The 18,954-nt window shown below is 58.5% G+C and overlaps 2 protein-coding genes across 3 annotated transcripts in view; both read right to left on the bottom strand.

Moving 5' to 3' along the window:
* Positions 1-5,078: 5,078 nt before the first annotated feature.
* SUSD2 (sushi domain containing 2) lies at positions 5,079-14,788 on the bottom strand. The gene is made up of 15 exons (XM_006213347.4): positions 14,642-14,788; positions 13,259-13,466; positions 12,912-13,063; positions 12,359-12,526; positions 11,799-11,973; positions 11,480-11,681; positions 11,170-11,255; positions 10,819-11,087; positions 10,590-10,733; positions 10,342-10,500; positions 9,760-10,008; positions 9,397-9,669; positions 9,077-9,253; positions 8,873-8,978; positions 5,079-8,747 (listed from the first exon to the last, which is right to left on the bottom strand). The coding sequence occupies exons 1-15, from the start codon at positions 14,715-14,717 to the stop codon at positions 8,723-8,725; spliced, it is 2,469 nt and encodes an 822-aa protein (XP_006213409.2). The 5' UTR covers positions 14,718-14,788; the 3' UTR covers positions 5,079-8,722.
* Positions 14,789-16,931: 2,143 nt separating this feature from the next.
* CABIN1 (calcineurin binding protein 1) overlaps positions 16,932-18,954 on the bottom strand; it is a 92,927-nt gene continuing 90,904 nt past the window's right edge. For both annotated transcript variants that reach the window (XM_072953337.1, XM_015247079.3), the window contains exons 35-37: positions 18,697-18,861; positions 17,449-17,675; positions 16,932-17,367 (exon numbers count right to left, since the gene is read on the bottom strand). In XM_072953337.1, the coding sequence (XP_072809438.1) occupies positions 17,224-17,367; positions 17,449-17,675; positions 18,697-18,861 (536 nt within the window). In that variant the 3' untranslated portion in view covers positions 16,932-17,223. The remainder of the gene's footprint in view (positions 17,368-17,448; positions 17,676-18,696; positions 18,862-18,954) is intronic.

The raw sequence follows: 18,954 nt of genomic DNA, 5'->3' as shown, positions 1-18,954 counted from the left end.
CAATTCATATTTAATTGGGCAACCTTAAATCTAAATGACAAGCAGTCCCAGAAGGGGTGGAGATCTAGACATGCCAATGATCACAGAAAAACTGAGCACACGGCAGCAACGCCCGCCTGCCGCAAGTGCCCGTCTGGAAGGTTTCCCAGGGGAGGCGCGTCCTGTCGTCAGGACCGAAGGCGTCTCCTGCCACTTCAGCTCCCACCGCGCAGAGCAAGAGGAACATTTCCGGTCACTTTATGGAGTCGGCACAGGACTAGCCCCAAACTTGGCAAAGCAAACCAGGGACCTATTGTGTTTGTGCAACTCAACACAAAACTCAACAAAATACTAGCAGGGAGAATCCAGCAACACGTTCAAAGGGACAGCAGGTCCCGGAGGGGCTGACACAGTCCTGCGGGCCATGTCCCCGAGGACCCCTGCCTCTCATCTTCCTCCAGATGAGAAAAGTCAGTCACCTCCATAGAGAGGCATTTGACAAAATTCAACACTCCTTCTTGATTTAAAAAAGACAAAAGAAAACAAAAAACCAAAAAAATCACTGAATAAAATGGAAATAAATGGATATTCCCTTAACATGAGTGTATATATCTCCAGACAGGGACGGCGTCTGTTGGACGCTGACTAGGGGCTATTGCATTGCTTTACGTGTGAAAACTCAGTTCATGTAATTCTCCCGGACGGTGGGAGCTGCGACCCTCCCAGTCTCACAGTAGGTACTGAAGTGCTAACGCTCCCAGGCCGCGTAGGGTAAGCCCCAGAAATGGGAACTGGGCAGACCGATGGGAAAGATGAATCTTGACCCCTACTTCACACCACATACAGAAATTAATTCCAGATGTCCCTCAGGCTTGCAGAGGAAAACGAAAGTAACTTCCTGGGCGAATGTTCCAGCGTCATGTATGACAATGACCTTTGTTTTCCTCATTGAGTTGCATCAGTGCTTTTGTAAAACAAATAAAAAACTCAAGTAAGCAAACCCATCAGATTTTAAAACACACTGTAAACAGATAGTAGTTAAAATGGCATAAAGGGGAGGGTATAGCTCGGCGGTAGACCATGTGCTCAGCACGCACGAGGTAGGTCCTGGGTTCAATCCTCAGTCCCTCCACTAAAAAAATTAAACAAATAAACCTAATTACCTCCCCCACCCCCCAAAAAAACCCCAAAACAAAAAAACAGCAGATAAATAAACCAATCAATCACAACACAAAGTCCACAAAGAGAAGCAAATAATTATGGAAATTTTGTCTCTGCTAAAGGAACGTTTCAGCAGTTATGAAAAAGAAGACTGGTTAACAGTCAGGAGCAGAAGCAGCCGTCGGGGAAAGCAGTACAGTGGGACCCCGCCTTTTCATTTCCACCCAAGTAAATTCCAGTAGGATCAAACATTTAAGGATTAAAATATAAATATCATATAAGTATAAATAGTATATAATAAATATAAATATCATAAGAAAACATGAGAACTCTTTATTTGTGTTCTCAGAGCGGGGAAGGCCTTTTTAAGCCATGACCTAACATCAAGAAGCCATAAAAAAAAAAAAAGGATAGATTGGAACATATAAAAATTTTAAAATTTGATGCGGAAGGTATCTTCAAAGACCAGTGAAAACCTTGGGGAGAGAGTTTCAATACATAACATGATATGGGGCTGGTTTCTTTAAGTCCTTGAATATTTAATATCAAAGATACAACTCAACAGACCACAGAAAGAGAACAGCTGTTTCAACATATAAAAAGTTGCTCAACCTCACTGATAAATATGCCAGTTAACATAACAGTGAGATCCCACGGGGACAAAGTAACTATCTCCAGCCCAAAGGCTTCCTCTGTGAATGCTTCCAAACACTGAAGGAAGGGAAAAAAAACAACAAAAAAAACACACCAGTGGTACACAGACTCCTCCAGAGAACAGAAAAGAGAAAACATTGCCCAACTTTGAATGCAGCCATCAAAATCCTGAGATGCAAACCTAACACAGACATTTCATGAAAGAAAAGCAGAGGCTGATTCTACTCATCCACAGAGACGCAAAATCCCTAAACGAAACCAGAGCAAGACAAATCTGGCGAGACGTGTATAAATAAACACGTAAAATAACTCATCACCACCAATTTGGATTTACTCTGGGAATGCGTGATTGGCTGAACGTCAGAAAATCAAACAATGCAAGTCCCTGTATTAAGACGCTAAGGGAATAGAGAGGACAAAATCATTGACCATCTTAATAAACGCAGAAAAGCATTTGATAAAAATTTCCCAACTCTCACTCCAAATAAAAACACTCAGTTAAAGAGACATAGAAAGGAGCTTCCTTAATCTGTTAAGCTGCTGTTACAGAACCCTACAGCAAACATCATACTTCATGGTAAAACATAAAAACCTTCCTTTTGAGACGCAGACAGGCACTGCTAGCAAAGCTCAGTTTCTTCCCACAGTGTAAGAGAAGCCTTGCCAGGGCAAGAGGGCAGAAAAACAAATAAAAGGTATAAGGATCGGAAAGGAGAGCATAAAACTGGCAATATTTGTAGATACTTTCCAGGTAAACTAGTAGAAATAAATGAATTTAACAAGATCACTGGAATCAAGGAAAACACAAAAATCAATGATATTTCTACTTACTGGTCACAAATAGAACACACCTTTTGAACAGAAATTATTGACAATAGCATGAAAAAAAAAATCAAAGCCTAGAAGTAAAATTAACAGAGGTATGCAAGACCTCTACACTGAACACTACAACATATGATCAAAGAATTTGAGGAAGACCTGAATAAATGGAGGGTTATACAATGTTTATGGCTTATCATTACGGAGACGCCAAATCTCCTGCCACCCGCTATTCATCTATAAATCCAACGCAGTCCTAATTAAAATCCTCTCAGGCTATTTTTTGTGTGTGGAAATTGGCAAGCCGATGCTAAAATTCATATGGAAACACCCAGCACCAGGACCAGCACAGGACATCTTGAGGAAGAGCAAAACGGAGGACTCCCGCTACCAGAGACCAAGAATAAGCTATGGCAATTAAGGCAATTTGGTTTTGGTACAAAAATGAGCTGGGCTCTGGGACAGAGCAGTCCCCTGACCTCTGATGGTGGGGAACATAGCAGTGCACGGGGGAAGGAATGGTGCTTCAATAAACAGTGCTGATCAACGAGATAACCACAGGAAAAACGTGTATCTTGACCCCTACCCCACATCATGCACAAAAATCATTCCAGATGGCTTGCAGATCTAATTATGAAATACCACACAATAATCCTTTTGTAGGAGAACAAAGTATAGCCTTGTGACTTTGGCGCAGGCAAGTGTTTCTTAAACAGGACACAGCAGGTACTCACCATAAAAGAAGAAAACTTGACAAATTGAACTGTATTAAAATTAGGAACCTTTGTTCAACAAGACATCATTAAAACAGTGAAAAGGCACCACATGCGATGCGAGAGTATTTGCAGTGCTTCTATCTGACAACAAGCCCTTATCCAGAACAAAGAACTACAAGGCAATTAGAGAACTCCAGATAACCCAACAGAAAATGCGCGAAAGACCTGAACAGGCACTCATGAAAGTGGAGCTCCAGATGGCCAACGAACAAATGAGAAGGTGCATGGCTTCACTGGTGCCAAAGAATGAAAAAAAAGCTGGAGGGGAGGGTATAGCCCAGTGGTAGAGTGTGTGCTCAGCATGCAAGAGGTCCTGAGTTCAATCCCCAGTATCTCTATTAAAAAATAAGTAAATAAACCCATTTATCCACCCCTTCCAAAACAAACAAAATGCAAAGTAAGTCCACAATACGCTACCACTATACACCCATCAGAATAGCCCAAAAGCAAGAAACAGACATGCCAAGTGTTGGCAAAGACAGGACATAATGGAACTGGCACACGCTGGCTGCCAGTGGGAGTGCCGATGCGTAAAACCACTTTGGAAAACTGGTGTTATCTGCTAAAACTACCACATCCCGCCTCACACCCAGCAGTGCTCCTCCTCGGAACTCACCCACGTAAACGCACACGTCTGTGCATCAAGACACATCCAAGAACGCTTCCAGGACTAGCCATCTTCCAAACCAGAAACCACTCCAGTGTGCTTCCACAGAAAGACAGATAAATAAATCCATTTGCTGGGACGATTCTCAGGACAAAAAATGTCAATTTCGGCACACCGTCCCACGGATGAATCCCAGGGACGTAATATGCAAACGCATCTGGACACAGAGAGCGCCTACAACTCTACAACCCCCTCTGTGTCAGATGCCACCGGGCAGAACCCACCTAGGGTGCGGAAAACTGGAGAGGGCAGTGACCGACTGAGAAGATGTGGGGCTGCATGCCTCTCCATCTCTTGACCCAAGTGGTGGTTAACTGGGCGAGTTCGCTTGGGACTGATTCACTGAGCTGTGCCCCGAGCAGTGCACCCCTGCTTACAACTTATACTTTATTTACCAGAGTCCCTTTGGAGGCGGAACACCTTTATGCTGATGAGGGACTGCTGTCGAGGGACCAGGAGATCTCCGAGGCCATTGGTGGGGTGCGGGGGCAGGAGCTACAATGCTAGGAAGAAAACACATGCGCTGTTTAACCAGCCAGTCATCTCGTGTGAATGCTCCTACGGTAAATGTGAACTCACCCACAAAGCCTGCAGCCTTTGAAGAAGCAAAAACACATACTAATGTCCACCAACAGGAGCCTGGTTGGTGATGTAAATTCTACTGTTGGAGCTTTTACATTTCTAATTGTAGTAAAATACAAATAACACAGAATTGACCGTCTTAGCCATTTTTAAGTGTCCGGCTGGGAGGCATTAAGCACAGTCACACGGCTGTAAAACCATCCCCACCACCCACCTCCACCTTTCCCACCTTTCCAAACGGAAACTGCCCCCATTAAGCAACAGCTCCCCACCGCCCCTCCCAGCCCTGAGCCACCTCTATCTAGTCTACTTTCTGTCTCTGTGAATTTCCTCATGGGACCTCCTGTAAGTGGAATCCTATAGGATTTGTCTGGCTTATTCCACTGAGAATAATGTCAAGTTTCATCCATGTCGTAGCCCGTGTCAGAATGTCCTTTTTACGACCCAGTAACACTCCATACTATGAATGGACCACATTTGTTTATGCATTCATCCGTTGATGGACACCTAAGATGCTTCCACCTTTTGGCTGTTGTGAATAACGCTGCTGTGAACATTGGAGGACCCACTTGAATTTTTTTTTAACGGAGGTACTGGGGATAGAACCCAGGGCCTTGTGCACACTAAGCGCGCACTCTACCACTGAGCTATACCCTCCCTCCCATTTGAATTTTTTAAAACCTTGTGTACGTATTTTCAACACTAATGAGAAACATAAGGCCACCACGTTTTCAGAACTCTGCCTCTGGTGTGGTGGTTAGACAGACCAACTGCTGCAACAATTAGACCCCAAAATATATTACGGCTTAACCACAGGGAAGTTTATTATTCCCACAGCGGCACTGGATGGGTGACAAGGTGGGGCATGGGGATCCTTCCACATGCTGGGGACCTAGGTTGGCACGGCTCCCAAAGCCATGCGGGCATCGGTGGGAGCGGAGAAGGGCATGGAGGGGTGCCTGTGGCGTGTTATGGACTGGCCCTAGAAGCGCCCCACCCCTTTCTGCTAGAAACCAGTCATGTGACTGCGCCAAGGCCAAGGGGGCCTGGAAAATGTAACCCAGCACTTTCAGAAGAGGTCCTGGGGCAGCTGGGACTGCTAAATGCCTGGCAGGTACCTACTCAATCCCACTTCCCTAGTGGCTTTTGTCCTTTGAAATCGGCTGGAGCCAGACTCCTCCAGGAGGCACCCCCTGGGCTCCTGCTCCCACGATGACCACCCCCTCCTCCCAACCATGCACCATGGGGATGGGGGTCTCCCAGCAGAGGCTTGGCCCAGGATGGGCACTCCATCACCTGGGGCTTACGGGAGGAAGCAGCCTGTTGGAGGAGGGGTTCCAGCTCCCATACTGGTCCCTCCCCCATCAGCCACTTCCCACTTTTCAGTCAACAGAAGACCCAAGTGGGAGGCTGGAGGAGAAGTGGGTCTTCCCCACCTCAGGCCCGTGGAGGAGTCTGCGGCAGGGCTGCTGCCTCCGTGGCTTTGTGGCTTGGGCCCCACGCGCCTGCACGGCTCCTGCTTTGGTGGGGACCTAGCCTGGCTGTGGCATCCTGCCCCCTGCCCCTCACCCGGGGTGCAGCTAGGATCCTGGGACTGCCTCACTGGCTCAGGTTGGCTTCCTAGCTCTCGCACGATGTCCCCGGATTACTGTCCCCAAACCCCACTAGTACAAGGGATATGGGACTGGCCGCTGGGTTCTGGTGTCATCACTCCCTGGAGCTGTGGTTTGGGGAGACCACTTCTCTGGTGCCTCTAGGGAGTCTGTGTGTGGTTGGGGGATCCTGGGCCCTCACACACACCCAGCAGCACTCCAGACTCCTTAGGAGTCCCTGGGAAAACCCATCAGGTGTCGGGGCTTCCCAGCCTGGCCTGCCCCTGGCACTGGGATTGTCTGAGGTCTGGGGCCAGGGCCACAGTGGATCCCTTCTCTTGCTGGGGAGGGCTGGGCAGCTCTAGGGCCTGTCCTAGAGTGAGGCCTAGCAGCTCTGTCCCCGCCACCACCCCCACTGCTCCTTGGACCTGACTGCATGTCCCTTCCTCTCAGCCTGTCCCTCTGCCTGGAAAGCCCTCTGACCAGTCACCTCTCTGAGAATTCAACTCGTCCTTTGAGGCCTGTTGGTCTGGATGCTGAGAAGCTGCCCCTGCTCTCCTGAGCCCTGGTGCACCTGCTCCCATGTGTCCAGGCTGCCGCGTGGGAGGAAATTGACCCTGTGCCTGGCCCCGTCTGGTTCACATCAGGAGGCACTGTGGACCCAGGCTGGTGGGAGGCCAGCCCTGCCTTATGTCATCCCCCAAGCGGAAAGCACCTGCCCAGGGACCAAGGGGCGGGCCCTCAGCCCCGTCCTGAGCTGGAGGCCCAGAGAGGTGGGGAGGCAGGGCACGGGGTCTGGAAGGACAAGAGCACTGGCCCCATTCCCCTCCTCCAGTCTCCTTGGTGCCGCCCCAGGAGGCCCCCAACCTCAGGCTCTGCTCTGATCTTTCAAACGTGCCCCAGCGTGCCTACTCCAGGAATCCCTCCAGATGGGATCTGAGGCTGTCACCCAGCCCCTGACCTCTGCCCAGGACCCTCTGCTAAAGGTGAGGCTGAGGAGGCAGGGTGGCCTGGGCTCTTGCCCAAGTGGTCAGCACTGGCTGGGCCACCTTGGGTAACCTGTGCCACCTGAGACTGGGGGGAAGACTCAAGGCCCTCCCAGACGAGGGGAGACGAAGAGGTGGCCTGCACGGACCTTGCCTGAGGTTGTGACCACAAGTCTGCTGGCCCAGCTGCATGGCAGGGGCTGAGTGCTCTTCCTGACGGCCTGGGTCCCAGCAGAGCCTCTGTCTCCACTGTCCTTATCCTCTGCTGCTTCCATGTGGCCACTCTTGGCACTGCAGGCCGCTGTGTAGGGCTCCTCTCAGAGCCTCCCACCCACTCCAGATCTCGTGGTCAACCCCGTCCCTGGCCCAGCCCTCAGTCTGAGTCACCCACCCTGCTGAGGGGGCATCAGCCTCCAACTCCACCCTCCCCAGCGCTTTCTCCATCTGTGACCTGTGACGCAAATCTGACCCCATCCTACCCACCCCAGGCCCCCATTCAGCACCCTGGCCAAAAACAGGGCAGCAGTGGCAGGAGGCCTGAGCTCTGCACCGGCTTCTGGACACGCGTGGCGAAGAGCCCAGGGACCTGGAACACGGGACCTGGTTGGAGCAGCACTACCAGACTGCCTCTGGGGCAATGCCAGGGCAGCGTGGGGGGCCCAGGGCCGGGTTGCCAGCGCGCTGCGGGGTAAGCGGCAGGCACCTACACTGGGGGACGGCAGGCCGGGCCCGCCCCTCCTCCTGGGTACTCCATGGAGACCCTTCCCCTTCCCAGACAAGGTCATTGTTCTAGCTCCACTTTACAGATGGAGAGACAGAGGCTGGGAAGAGACCTGTGCCAGGTGACCTGGCAGTGAACAAAAGCCCTGGACCCAGGCGGACCGCATAGGACTCCCCAGAACCGAGGCACAGCACCAGCATCATGACACCAGGGTAGAAGCACCAGGCTTGTTTTCTCCTCCTCCAGTGGGGAGGGGTGTTTCAGATGTTCCAGAACACTCAGAATTACAAGCCTGGAGTTTAGAGGGTAACTCTCCACACAGAAGGCTGGAGCCACCTGCAGTCTCAGGCCAGGCCCAGGGACTGGGAATCAAGGCAGCCTGGCCCTGGGGCTCCCGTGTTGGGGCCCTAGGTCTGGGGAGCAGGGTCGTAGGCAGGGAATTCTGAGGTACTGGCCTTTGAATAGCAGGTGCTGGAGTATTCAGGCTCGGGAGACAGGTCTCAGAATTCAAGCATACGGAGTCTCCGGCCTGGGGAATTAGAACCATATTTGGGGAACAGTGCTGGGTGTCAGCTTCTGGAACTCCACGGTTAGAGCTCAAGATCCGGGGCTTCGGTGACAGAGCAGGGCACCAGGCCTCGGGTCCACAGGCATTAAAGGCTCAGGTCCCAGGTGTCCAGGTCCCAGGTGTAGTGTGGGGTGCACATTCTTGGGAGTTTGGAAGGCTGGTCTCTGGCCCCGGGGAGGCCCCATGAGTCTCGTGCTGCTGGCCAAGCATGCTCCCCTCAAGGTTGCGAACCCCAGGTGGCCCTGCAACAGAGACTTGTTCTAGAGCAGGCACAGCGGTTCCACTTGTGCCCCAGGGTGAGCCTAAGAGGGGCACAGGGGTTAGGAGGAGTGGGACCATGGGTCTGGGAGGGTGAAGGGGGTCTCACGTGCCGCTCTTCCTGTGACGTAGGAACACGTAGACGAGTGCGACCAGAGCCACCACCGCCAGGCTGCCAAAGATGATGCTCAGCAGCACCGCATAGCTCCGGTGTCCTGGAGAGGCGGCAGGTGGTGAGGGCAGACCAAGCATGGGAGCAGGTGGGCAGGGCACTGAGTGGGGTGGGGCTGGCAGGTGGACAGGGCATCCTCACCTGGCTGGCACGTAGGTGTGGGCCTGGACCATGTGCCATCAGCCCGGCAGGTACTGGCCTCTGCGCCGGCCAGGCTGTAGCCGTTGTCGCAGTGGAAGTGGACAGTGGAGCCCGCCAGGTAACTCATGCCCTCCTTGCGCCCATTGAGGGGTGGGGCCAGCCTGCCGCAGGACACCACTGGTGCAGGGGTGGGGCACAGATGGCAGGCCTGAGACGCTGGACGCTGGACGCCGCCCGCTGGGGGGGTCGTGTCCCAGCACCAGGTGCCCACCCCCTTGCCCGGACCCCCCACTTCCACCCACACCCCACGCTGCTCTCACCCGGCTGCAGACTCTGTGCACGAAGCAAATGCTGCATGTGGGCCACCCGCGAGGCATTGCCTACATTCGTGCTCCCGGTGGCTGCCACGTCGAATCTGCAGAACATGTTATCCCCACACAATTCGGCTACCTCAGCTGCCTGGCTGGGGCCGGAGGTGATCTCCTCTGGGAAGAGGGGTAGGAAAGTGGAGTCGTGCTTGGGCCGGAGCAGGAAGTTGGTGACCAGGAACTCAGAGTCATAGGTGAGCAGAGAGGAGGCGTTCTCCACGGCCCCTGGGGAGACATGCAGTGCCTGGCTTGTGGGTCTGGGGTCCCCCCAACAACCCCTCCATCCCTTCTAGCCTATGCCTGCTGGTCGCTCACAGTCAGCCCCAAACTGGAACAGCTCTCGGGAACTGGTGCTGGGAGGCAGGACCCGGCCGCTGCGCATGGTGAAGTCATCTGTAGGATCATCATTGAGGGTCCCCAGGAGGCCTCGTGTGTGGGTCAGGAACTTCTCAGGCAGCAGGACTGTCACACTCAGGAACGGACCCTGGACATTGACCTCTAGGCCAGCCCCCGATGACAGCATGACTGATACTCTGTCCTCAGCAGCTGCTGACAGGAACATGCCTGGGCACAGGTGGATTTGGGGTCAGAGTCACCCTTTAGGCAACATGCTGTGACCCCTCAGCCCAGAGGTGGATGGGCATCACCCATGAGCCTCAGGGGCAGGGGAGGGCACCCCAGGGCCCAGCCCGCTGTGACACTCCACCTCCCTCGGCCCCATAGGGAGCCTCATACAAGGGTTGTACGTGGCGGCTGTCTGTCGGCTCTCACACCCTGACACTGGCTGCCCCATCTGTGCCCTGGACTCCACCTCCACTTCATGCCAGGGCCAGTGAGAGGTGTGGAGGCCCCGGGTGGGGAGGGCAAGGGAGCGAGGGCCCCCACTGTCTTACTCACCCTTTAGGTCCATCCAGCTCTGCTCTGCAAAGCTGAGCACCTCCTGGTTCAGCAGCACCTGCAAGACCCTGTCCCTACTGGCCAGCCGGACCTCCACCACGTCTGAGTTGCCCTCCTGGACAGCCACAGCGGTCAGCCCAGTGCCTCGGTCCTGAGAGCCTGGGATGGTGGGTGCAGAATGGGGTCCACTCAACACCAGCCTCTTTTTCCCCTGGGGTGACCCTGAGCCACCTGGAGCCCGGCCTCACCCTCAGGTGTCGTCCTGGTCTGGGCCCGCGCCTGCACCCTCAGGTCAGTCAGCACAGCCTCCAGCAGCACATACTCGCCACGTCCGTTGAATGTGTAGTTGGTGCCATCAAAGGTGACAAAGTGTGGGTCCCCAAAAGCGGAAGCTGGGGAGAGCTGAGGGTCAGGCGGATCTCCCTGGCCCAACCCATGGCCCCCTCCCTGGCTGGCACCCACCCGGCGGGCACCCACCCAGGCGCGGGGGCTGGTAGCTGCGGCAGTCACTGGAGGGCCGCCGCTGCATGTAGCGGGAGCACTCGGGCGCCCAGAGGCAGCAGTGGTAGAAGCTGATGACATCATAGATCCAGTGGGAGAGGCCGGGCACGCGGGGTGGCATGCGGTATGGGGGTGCGCCCCAGTCGTGGCCGCGGTCTGGAGTGCTGCCGCCGGTGGAGTCGGCCGTCAGGAGCTGCATGCCCGCCGCGGTGTAGCAGCACTGCTGGCCTGAGCCGTATCGGGGGCTGGGGACAAGGACGGGTCAGGGTGCTGTGGGATCCTGCCCCCAGCCCCCAGCCCGCCTCTTCCCACTGTCGTGGGGCTCACCTGGCTTGCACGGAGCGAACGCAGTGCACAGCCCCGGGGTGGTAGGTACACACGCTGCCGCGCTCGATGTCACAGCCGTAGTCCGTCTGAAGAGCAGCCGGTTGGTGTCACCTGCCCTGGCTTTGGGCTCTGCCATCCCTTCCCTGGGATCCAGCCCCTCAGGGGCCCTCAGATCCCAGGCTCCCCTCCCAGGCCTCTACCTGCCTCCCCCTGCGCTGCCTTGGGTGGCCTAGCCATGTGTCTGGAGGAGGCAGCTCGCCCCTCGTGCCCCCTCACACACTCCTGGGCCCAGACTGGGGTAGGAGCTCACGTGGAAGCGGCCAGAGTCAGCCCGGGCCTGGGCCAGGGTGCAGGGGCAGTCGGGCAGCTCCTTTAGGAAGTCGGGCAGCTGGTCCTCCTGCTCCTCCCAGGCCAGGCACTGAGTGCGGGCCCAGGCCACAGGGTCCTCCCGGAAGTCGTCGCCCAGATGCCAGGCCAGCGCATGCTCATTGCTCCAGAGCGCGTGCACGTCCCTGTGGAGACGCATGCACGCTAGGGGCCAGCCTCCCTGCCCATGCCCCTGGCTGCCCGTCAGTCCCGGGGGGCAGCAGGCAGACGGGCCCTGCCAGCCCTTGGCAGGGCGGCCTTACTTCTCCCCTGCATGGTGTTTGCTGTCGATGATGCGGAGGGCTCCCACTTCCCATCTCTGGTAGTTTCGGGGCGCAGGTTTTGGTGTGAAGGTGAAATAGCCAGAGTTGTGGATGTTTGTGGCCAGGGAGTACAGGTAGGACCACGTTGCTGTCCATTCCTCTGAGTATGGCTTCCCTGGGGACAGAAGGCCTCGTCAGCCCCGGGGCCTGTCCCAGGACCCCCGGGGAAGAGGAGGGGGCGGGCACCAGACTTTGGTGCTCAGAGCAGCCTGGTAGATGGACAGAAGTATGGACAGAGTCTCCATAGGAGGAACGGCCCTGCTGGGTGAGGGAGCCAGGTCCAGCCATCCAGGGGCTCAGAGAGGATGGGGCAGAGCAAGTTTTTTCTATTTCCAGGACAAGCCTTATATCCAAGAGCTGAGATTGTCCATAGCCCTTCCCAGAGCTGATACTCAAACATCCAGGGGTCGGCCTCCCTATGCTGCTCCCCTCTCCCTGCCCCACACTCCAGCCAGTGCCCCTTCCTCAGCTGCACTTTCCTCTCCCCCATCTCTGTTCACCTGTCTCCTCATAGCCCCACAGCTCAATGGTGACGAAGTTGGCAGGCAGAGCCGAGGTGTTCCAGGTCAGGGTGAGGTTGCCAAGGGTGCCGGCAGTGCCGTAGTACTGCCAGCGGGTCTCGTTCACTAGCTGGCTCTTCTCTGACTCCGACACTTTGCTGGGGTGCACTGGGCAGGAGGAGGTGCAGGGTAAGCGAAGGCCTGGGGCCCTTAGAGCAGGAGGGAACCTCCCACAGACAATGCACAGCAGTCCCACTGGAGCAAGGGTCTCCCCCAGACCCTGATGGCAGGAAAAGACAGGGGTCGCGGGATCCTGCACTCTGGTTCTGGTCCTGCACTCTGTCCCCACTCCCTCCATGCTGGAACTCCTGTGTGGATGCCAGCAGGTGGGGAGGGAAAGGATCTTGGGGAACCCACACCCCTGTCATCGGGCGGGCCTCCAGAGGGACTGGTTCAGCCAGATTTGGCCAGGTGTGCATAGATTAGTGCCAGGGAAAGTCCCTGTGGGACCTGGGAGGTTGTGGCCAGGTGCCCCCAACACGTCGGGGCTCACCAGCCAGCCAGGTGCCTGAGCGCAGGAAGGAGCGGCCGTTGTCCATGGAGAGCGTGAAGGGGATGCGGCCAGTCTCGTAGAGCAAGGGTGACACGCAGTGCACTCGTCCCGCGGAGTCCACTAAGCCTCGGGTCTGGACACTCTCCTTAAAACTGAGAGGGGCGGAGGAGGAAGGAGAGGCTGGGCCAGCGTGGGCTGACTCTCTGTCAGGCTCCCAGCCTCCTCCCTGGGGAACCCAGCCAGCCAGCTGTCCCTGTCCTCCTTCCCGGCAGCCCCACCCAGCCAGCCAGCCGGTCTGGGCCCAAGCAGGCATGGAGCCCTGGTGGCCTGGCCCTTGTGCCTCCCACCTGCAGATCACGCCGTCACTGGGGCTGGACCAGTTGAGATGCTGCACCACCAAATCCTTGCCGCCCATCATGGAGCCCGAATAGGGCAAGACCTCCAGGCAGAAGTCCCGTATGTCCAAGCAGCAGCTGCCCAGGCCAAAGCAGGTCGGGTGGCAGGAGCATGGCCCGCTTCGGTCCCCACATCTGTGGGAGCAGCTCCCCAGGGCACCTGGAGGAGAGGGTCCTGAGTGCCCAGCCTGGCCACCTTGTGTTCAGGGCCCGCGTCTACCCGCCTGGGGCTCGTTAGAAGCACCCCCAGGAGGATGCTGACCTGAGATGCACTGCCCACTGTGTGGACAGAGTGGAAACCTTCAGGGCCCCCCGGACAGGATAATTCTTATCCAGTTGGTCTGAAAGACGGAAATGCCTCCAGACATAAAAATTTGGGGGAAGAACCCCTGGGCCGGACTACCCCAAAGGTAGCCCACTTCACCCTCTGGGGAGAAGGTGAGGGGAGCCCCCCTGCTCTCAGGGGAGAGGAGGGGTAGTTCCAGCAGAGGGCCTAGCAGGGCCAGGATAGGGTTGAGGGTAGTTTGGTCGGGGGCTGCAGGGACCTGTCCCTCTGGAGCCGGTGTGGTGGGGAGGGGTGGAGTGTGGAAACGGGTGGGGTGCAGGCACACGTCCCATTTGGCCCTTCCCTGTGCCCCCTCCCCACAGGAGCCAGTCAAGGGCCAGGCCTGGGCCTGAGCCACCACTGCGGCCCTACTTCTCCAGCGCAGGGCCTGGCACTCAAGAGCTTCAATAAATATTTATTGACCGAGGATGTGATGGCTCAGCGGGGTTGGGGAGGAGGCCGAGTGAGCCGGTAAGTGACCTAGGTGGCAGGAGGGTGGGGGCGAGTCCCCAGGACGAGAGACAGGCCAGATAGGGGTTGCGGAGCTGGGGAAAACCAGTCCAGCCCAACCCGGGGCCAGGGTCCCAGCTCTGGAGTTCGGGCCTTTCCCTAGACTTTCTTGGGTTCAACTCACCCTGAGGACCCACAATCTTGCTTTTGGCCAGGCTGGGGGCCCTCTGGGGCTAGGGGCTCCTCCATGTGCGAACACACCCTCCCTCCATCAGGGCCTGGGGTGCAGGCCAAGGGATCTCAGCTCCCCACCTCCCTTCCTGGCAGCCACCGCCTCCTGGCTTCTAGCCAGTTTAGGGCAGACTCGGCCCAGACCACCCCCTGAATCCCAGCCAGCAGCCCCTGGGCTCCCCAGAATTTTTTCTTCCCACCCCCAGTACAGTCACAGATGGTCCAACAGATGGACAGGGGCTGAGCCCAGGGAGGTTCTGCCTGGAGTCTGGCTACAGCAGGCAGATGGACAGACAGATGGGGAAACAGAAGGGTTGGGGGGAGCGTACCTGCTGTAGGCTGGGGGCCTGGGCCAGTGGCTGTCGCCAGCAGCAGCAGGGCCCAGGGCAGGAGGGATCGCTTCATGGTGCAAGCGGCCTGTGTCTGCAGCGCAGCAGTGGCTGGGAGGTGATGGCGCTCACTTGCCAGGGCCTGGCCCCGCCCCACACTGCCGCCCTGTCCCGCCCCGCCCCGCCCCACCCCACCCGACCCGGTCCCCTCTCAAAGTCCACAGGTGCCCAGTGGGCCAGCGGGGCCCAACCTGCGTTGTTAGCACATTCCTGGCCCGAGGCACAGGGGAGGGGGCCCGAGCGAGCAAGCATCCCAGAGCCGGATGTCCGGAGGCTGCAGCTCAGACCCTGGATCCCAGTCCCAGGCCAGACCAGGGCTCCTGCAGGGTAAGGGATGCTGCAGTGGGGGAGCGAGGCCGGGTTGTCCTTGAAATCCCAGGTTTCAGCCTCGCACCCGATTCCCCGTGGGGAGCAGGAGCTCCCTATTCCTCTCCCCAGCCTGGTGCAACTTCGCACTGGGGGCCTGCCCCAGGCTGGCTGTGCGGGTGCAGGCGGAGGGCTCCCTCTCGGGAAGGATGGGAGCTGTCAGACAGACTCCTCCTTGGAAGGAGGAGGGGAAGTGGGGACGGAAGAGCCCAGCCCCAGGAAAGTTAACCCTGGCGTAGGAGCTGAGACCAGAACCCTGGATTCCCCCTGGCCTGGCTCTGCTGGGCCCCTGCAAGGGCTCAAATAGGTAACAGGGTTCCCCTTCCATGGGCTCCGGAGCCACCTGGCGAGCAAAGAAAGGAGCTGCCCAGCCCCACCCACCCCTGCCCTTTCACACCCAAGAGTTTGCATAATCTCCTTTGTTCACCTCCCTCCTAGTGGTGCAGGTGAGGAAACTGAGGCCTAGACTGGGGGCAGGGTCTTCACCAGGAGAGGTGGCTGCTGGGAGCCTCCTCGGCCTGGGTGGGTGGGGAGGACCCAGGCCTGGGACTCACTTGGGCCCCGCCACCTGGGCTAGGGGACTGGACAGGCGGAGGTCTCTCCCCAGTGGCAGTTTCTCAGGGCATCTGAAGGAGACAGTCCTGGGCCCCTCAGGGAACTGAAGCTAGCAGGGGCGTGAGCTTAGGCCTGCAGGCCTGGGCCTTGGGGGCTGCATTCCTGTTACCACCCCTCTCCGCGGGTGGGCGAGCCTGCAGCTCCCCCTGTGAGCAGGGCTCCTACTGTGGGGAAGCCAGTCGGTGGGGGTGGGGGGTTAGGAATCACAGCTCCCAACTGGGTCTTGGTGCACTTGGAGCACCTCTATGGGCAGGTGCCCTGGGTTGGGCCCTGGGGTCCTGAGCAGGGGAGCAGCCCAGATTCTGGCCTGGGGACTGGTGCTGGGGCTCACCCCAGCCCAGGCCCCCCACAGCTTAGGGAGGGAGGGTGGTAGGAAGGCTCCCAGGGCAGGCTTGAGGTGCCTTGAGCCCCAGAGCCAGCAGGGGCCCTGGGGATGTCTGGGTTGCCCCCAGAAAGGGCCCCGAGGAAGGAAGGTGGCTGCCTCCTCTTCCCAGCCTGTGCTCTGGCTGCGTGCATGAGAGAAGCCAGGAGAAGCAGGAGTGCAGCATGGGGACCCAGGGAGGAGGAGTTGGCTGAGTAACTGCTGGGCCCCTCAGTCCCTGTGGCCTTGAGAAAGGCCGGAATCAGGGCCGGTTCAGTGCCTCTGGGTTCCCACGGTGGCTCTGCCAGGCCTGTGCTGGGGACCCTGGCTGGGCCTAGCCTCTTAGACCTTTCTTCCTGGGCAGGGGCGCAGAGAAGGAAGGAGGGTCTCCGTCCCCGTCCTGGACAGAGTGCCTCTCAGGGGAGGCACCAGGCACTAAGGTGCCCGGCTGTGGAGAAGGGCAGGTGGGCCCCGAAGCCTGTGCGTCCCCAGACAGATGGGCTTGGGGCCGGGACAGCAGGACCTGCATGGCTTTGCTGTTGCCTCAAGATTCTTTTTGAACAAGGGGCTCCACGTCTGTGTCCTGCACCGAGTCCCCCGAAGCAGGCGGCTGGTCCTGTTAGAGGGCACGTGGTGGGAGGTCAGCACCCACCAAAGGTCCCCATTCCACTGGGGTGCAGGCCAGCCGTCCAGCACAGCCAGGCCCCCCCTCACTCCTCTGCCCTGTCTAAGCCTGTCTCTGGTCTCACCTGGAAGGGTCTGCCCTGGGTCGCTCCCCACCTGCTTCCCGGCCTGCCGGCCAGCTGGGCCCTAACCTGGCCTGGGGAGGAGGGCCCAGAAGCCCTGGACAGCGATCTTGATCGCCCAGGGGAACAAAGAAGACAAAACAAGTGTTCCATCTTTATTAGAAAAGCAACCAAAAAAAGGATTCTCTGCCACAGGGCCACCTCTGGACGGACCCAGGCAGAGCCCGTCCCACCGAGCCTGGACACGGCCACCTGGGCTGGGGGCGGGCACGTTTACAAAGTCAACACTTCATAAAAAAGGATGGGGGCCTGCTGAGCTCACAGGACCCGCCACCTTTGCATGGCCCGTGGCCCTGTGGTGGGGACGCCCCGCCATGTGGGCAGAGAGTCCCCTGGCAGGTGGGAGCTGGGTGAGTTGCATGGGGAGTGGCCCCTCAGATGTCCATGTAGTCGTCGTCCTCATCCGTCTCACTCTCCAGCGAGGACTCCTGGCTCGACGTCTCCAGGACCTCCAGCGCCGGCTGGCACAGGCTCTCCTTCCTCACGTTGGCAGCCGACTGGGCAGACAGGATGGCTGACTGCACAGACCGGGCAGGGCACTGGTCAGGGGCAGCCCAGGCCTGGCCCCCGCCCCTGCCCCTACCCAGGAGCCCAGTCACCTTCAGCTTCTGCTTGGTCTCCTCCGAGATGCTGCCTTTGGGTGAGAGCAGCGTCGGGGTGGGTGGCGTGACGGTGATCTCAGGGGGGAACTTGGTGGCGGCCGAGGGGATGACCAGCTTTGGCATGTTGGGCAGGAGGCGTGACTTGGCCCGGCCGGGCTCTGCCTTGCCCGGGTGGCCCTCGGGTGGCTGGGCACTCCCACCGCTGGGCACTTTGGAGCTGGCGCCTGCAGGGTGGACCAAGGGGGCTGAGCCGGGTTGCAGCCCCTCCCCTGCTGGGGCCTCAGTTCTCCCCAGACAACAGAGGCACCAAGACGCTTCCTCTCGCTGCATCAAACTGCAGTGCCCTCTCCCGGCGTCTTTGGCTCTGCTGGCTGTGGGCTCCTAGGCCTCCTGCTGTCTCTCTGCCTCCACAACTGCCCGGCTCTGGCTCTGGCTCTGGGCTGTGGGGACGCCCCCCGGCGCCCGGTGTCCTCTGGGAGCCCAGCACACCCGCGAGCCCTGAGCTCCCAGGCCTTGTGCTAGTGTTAGTTCTTACAGCCGGAGACCACCCTAGGATGCATGTCCTGTGGTTGTCCTCCACAGGGAAGATGCTGGGACCCAGAGCCAACACTCGGCCAGCATCCACCCTCCCCTCCAGCTCCAGGCTGAGCCGGAGCCAGGAAGCAGCGGTGCCGGGGATGGCGGCCTCCGGGGAGCAGCAGGAGCTGGGACTCTGGCTGGCGTCCACATTCCTCTGCAGTTCCATGGCTTTAAAAGGAGCAGGGCTTACTCAGAGCCCATGCCGGGCCCCCTGGGGCTGGCACCAGGCCCTGCTGTCCTGAGTGGGGTCTGCGAGAGGCCCCGGCCCTGAGGAGTCCCTGAGGGGCATGGCTGGATGGGGCGGCTGGTGGGAACAGGCTGGGACTAGGACCGGACACCCGTCTGGCTCAGCTCAACCTGCACCTCTGCCTGCTCCTGACTCCTCCCCCCACGCCTGCCCCTCCCCTGGCCCCATTGGGGCACGGCCCCCCGCCTCCCCTTCGGCCACGCAGCCTTGGCCTGGGCTCAGCTCCCTAGCTGTTACCCTCTGTGAATCCGAGGGTGGAACGGGGTGGGGGGTTCTCAGAGCCATTGCCTCCCCCACGAAGCTCTCCAGCCCAGCCTGCCCTGCCTGGCCTGCCTAGCTCACCCCTGGGCCCCCCTCAAGCCCTTCTGCTGGGAAGCCCACCCTGGGGACAGTGCTGGGCTGCTCCTGCCTGGCCTTACCTTGGCTGCAGGTGGGCTCAGCGCCTGTCTGGGGGGTGGCCTCTGCTGGCCAGCAGTGCGACTCTGCTGGGGGTGCCTCAGGGGCCGTCTTCCCCTGCTCGCTGCACCGTGGCTCCTGGGGTGGGAGGCCTGTGCCCTCTGCCCCTCCTGCCAGCTCTTCTCCTCCTGTGGGGACATGGAGGGGCTGTAGGCGACGAGCTTCCCCAGCCCTGGGACAGGACTCCACCTCCACCTGTGCCCCTGGACCAGCATGGGCTC

Source organism: Vicugna pacos, chromosome 32 (assembly GCF_048564905.1).
Source record: "Vicugna pacos chromosome 32, VicPac4, whole genome shotgun sequence".
In the NCBI taxonomy this organism is placed as follows: Eukaryota; Metazoa; Chordata; class Mammalia; order Artiodactyla; family Camelidae; genus Vicugna; species Vicugna pacos.
The sequence above is the reverse complement of the archived record's forward strand: the minus strand, read 5'-3'. Positions and strand labels throughout refer to the sequence as shown.

Bases quoted from the DNA above. Each gene is read 5' to 3' on its own strand.
- SUSD2 (XM_006213347.4), bottom strand. From the start codon at position 14,717: ATGAAGCGATCCCTCCTGCCCTGGGCCCTGCTGCTGCTGGCGACAGCC. The intron at 11,682-11,798 runs GTAAGGCCGCCC...GCGTCTCCACAG, and splicing joins AAACACCATGCAGGGGAGAA to GGACGTGCACGCGCTCTGGA. The intron at 8,748-8,872 runs GTGAGACCCCCT...TCTCTGTTGCAG, and splicing joins CGTCACAGGAAGAGCGGCAC to GGCCACCTGGGGTTCGCAAC.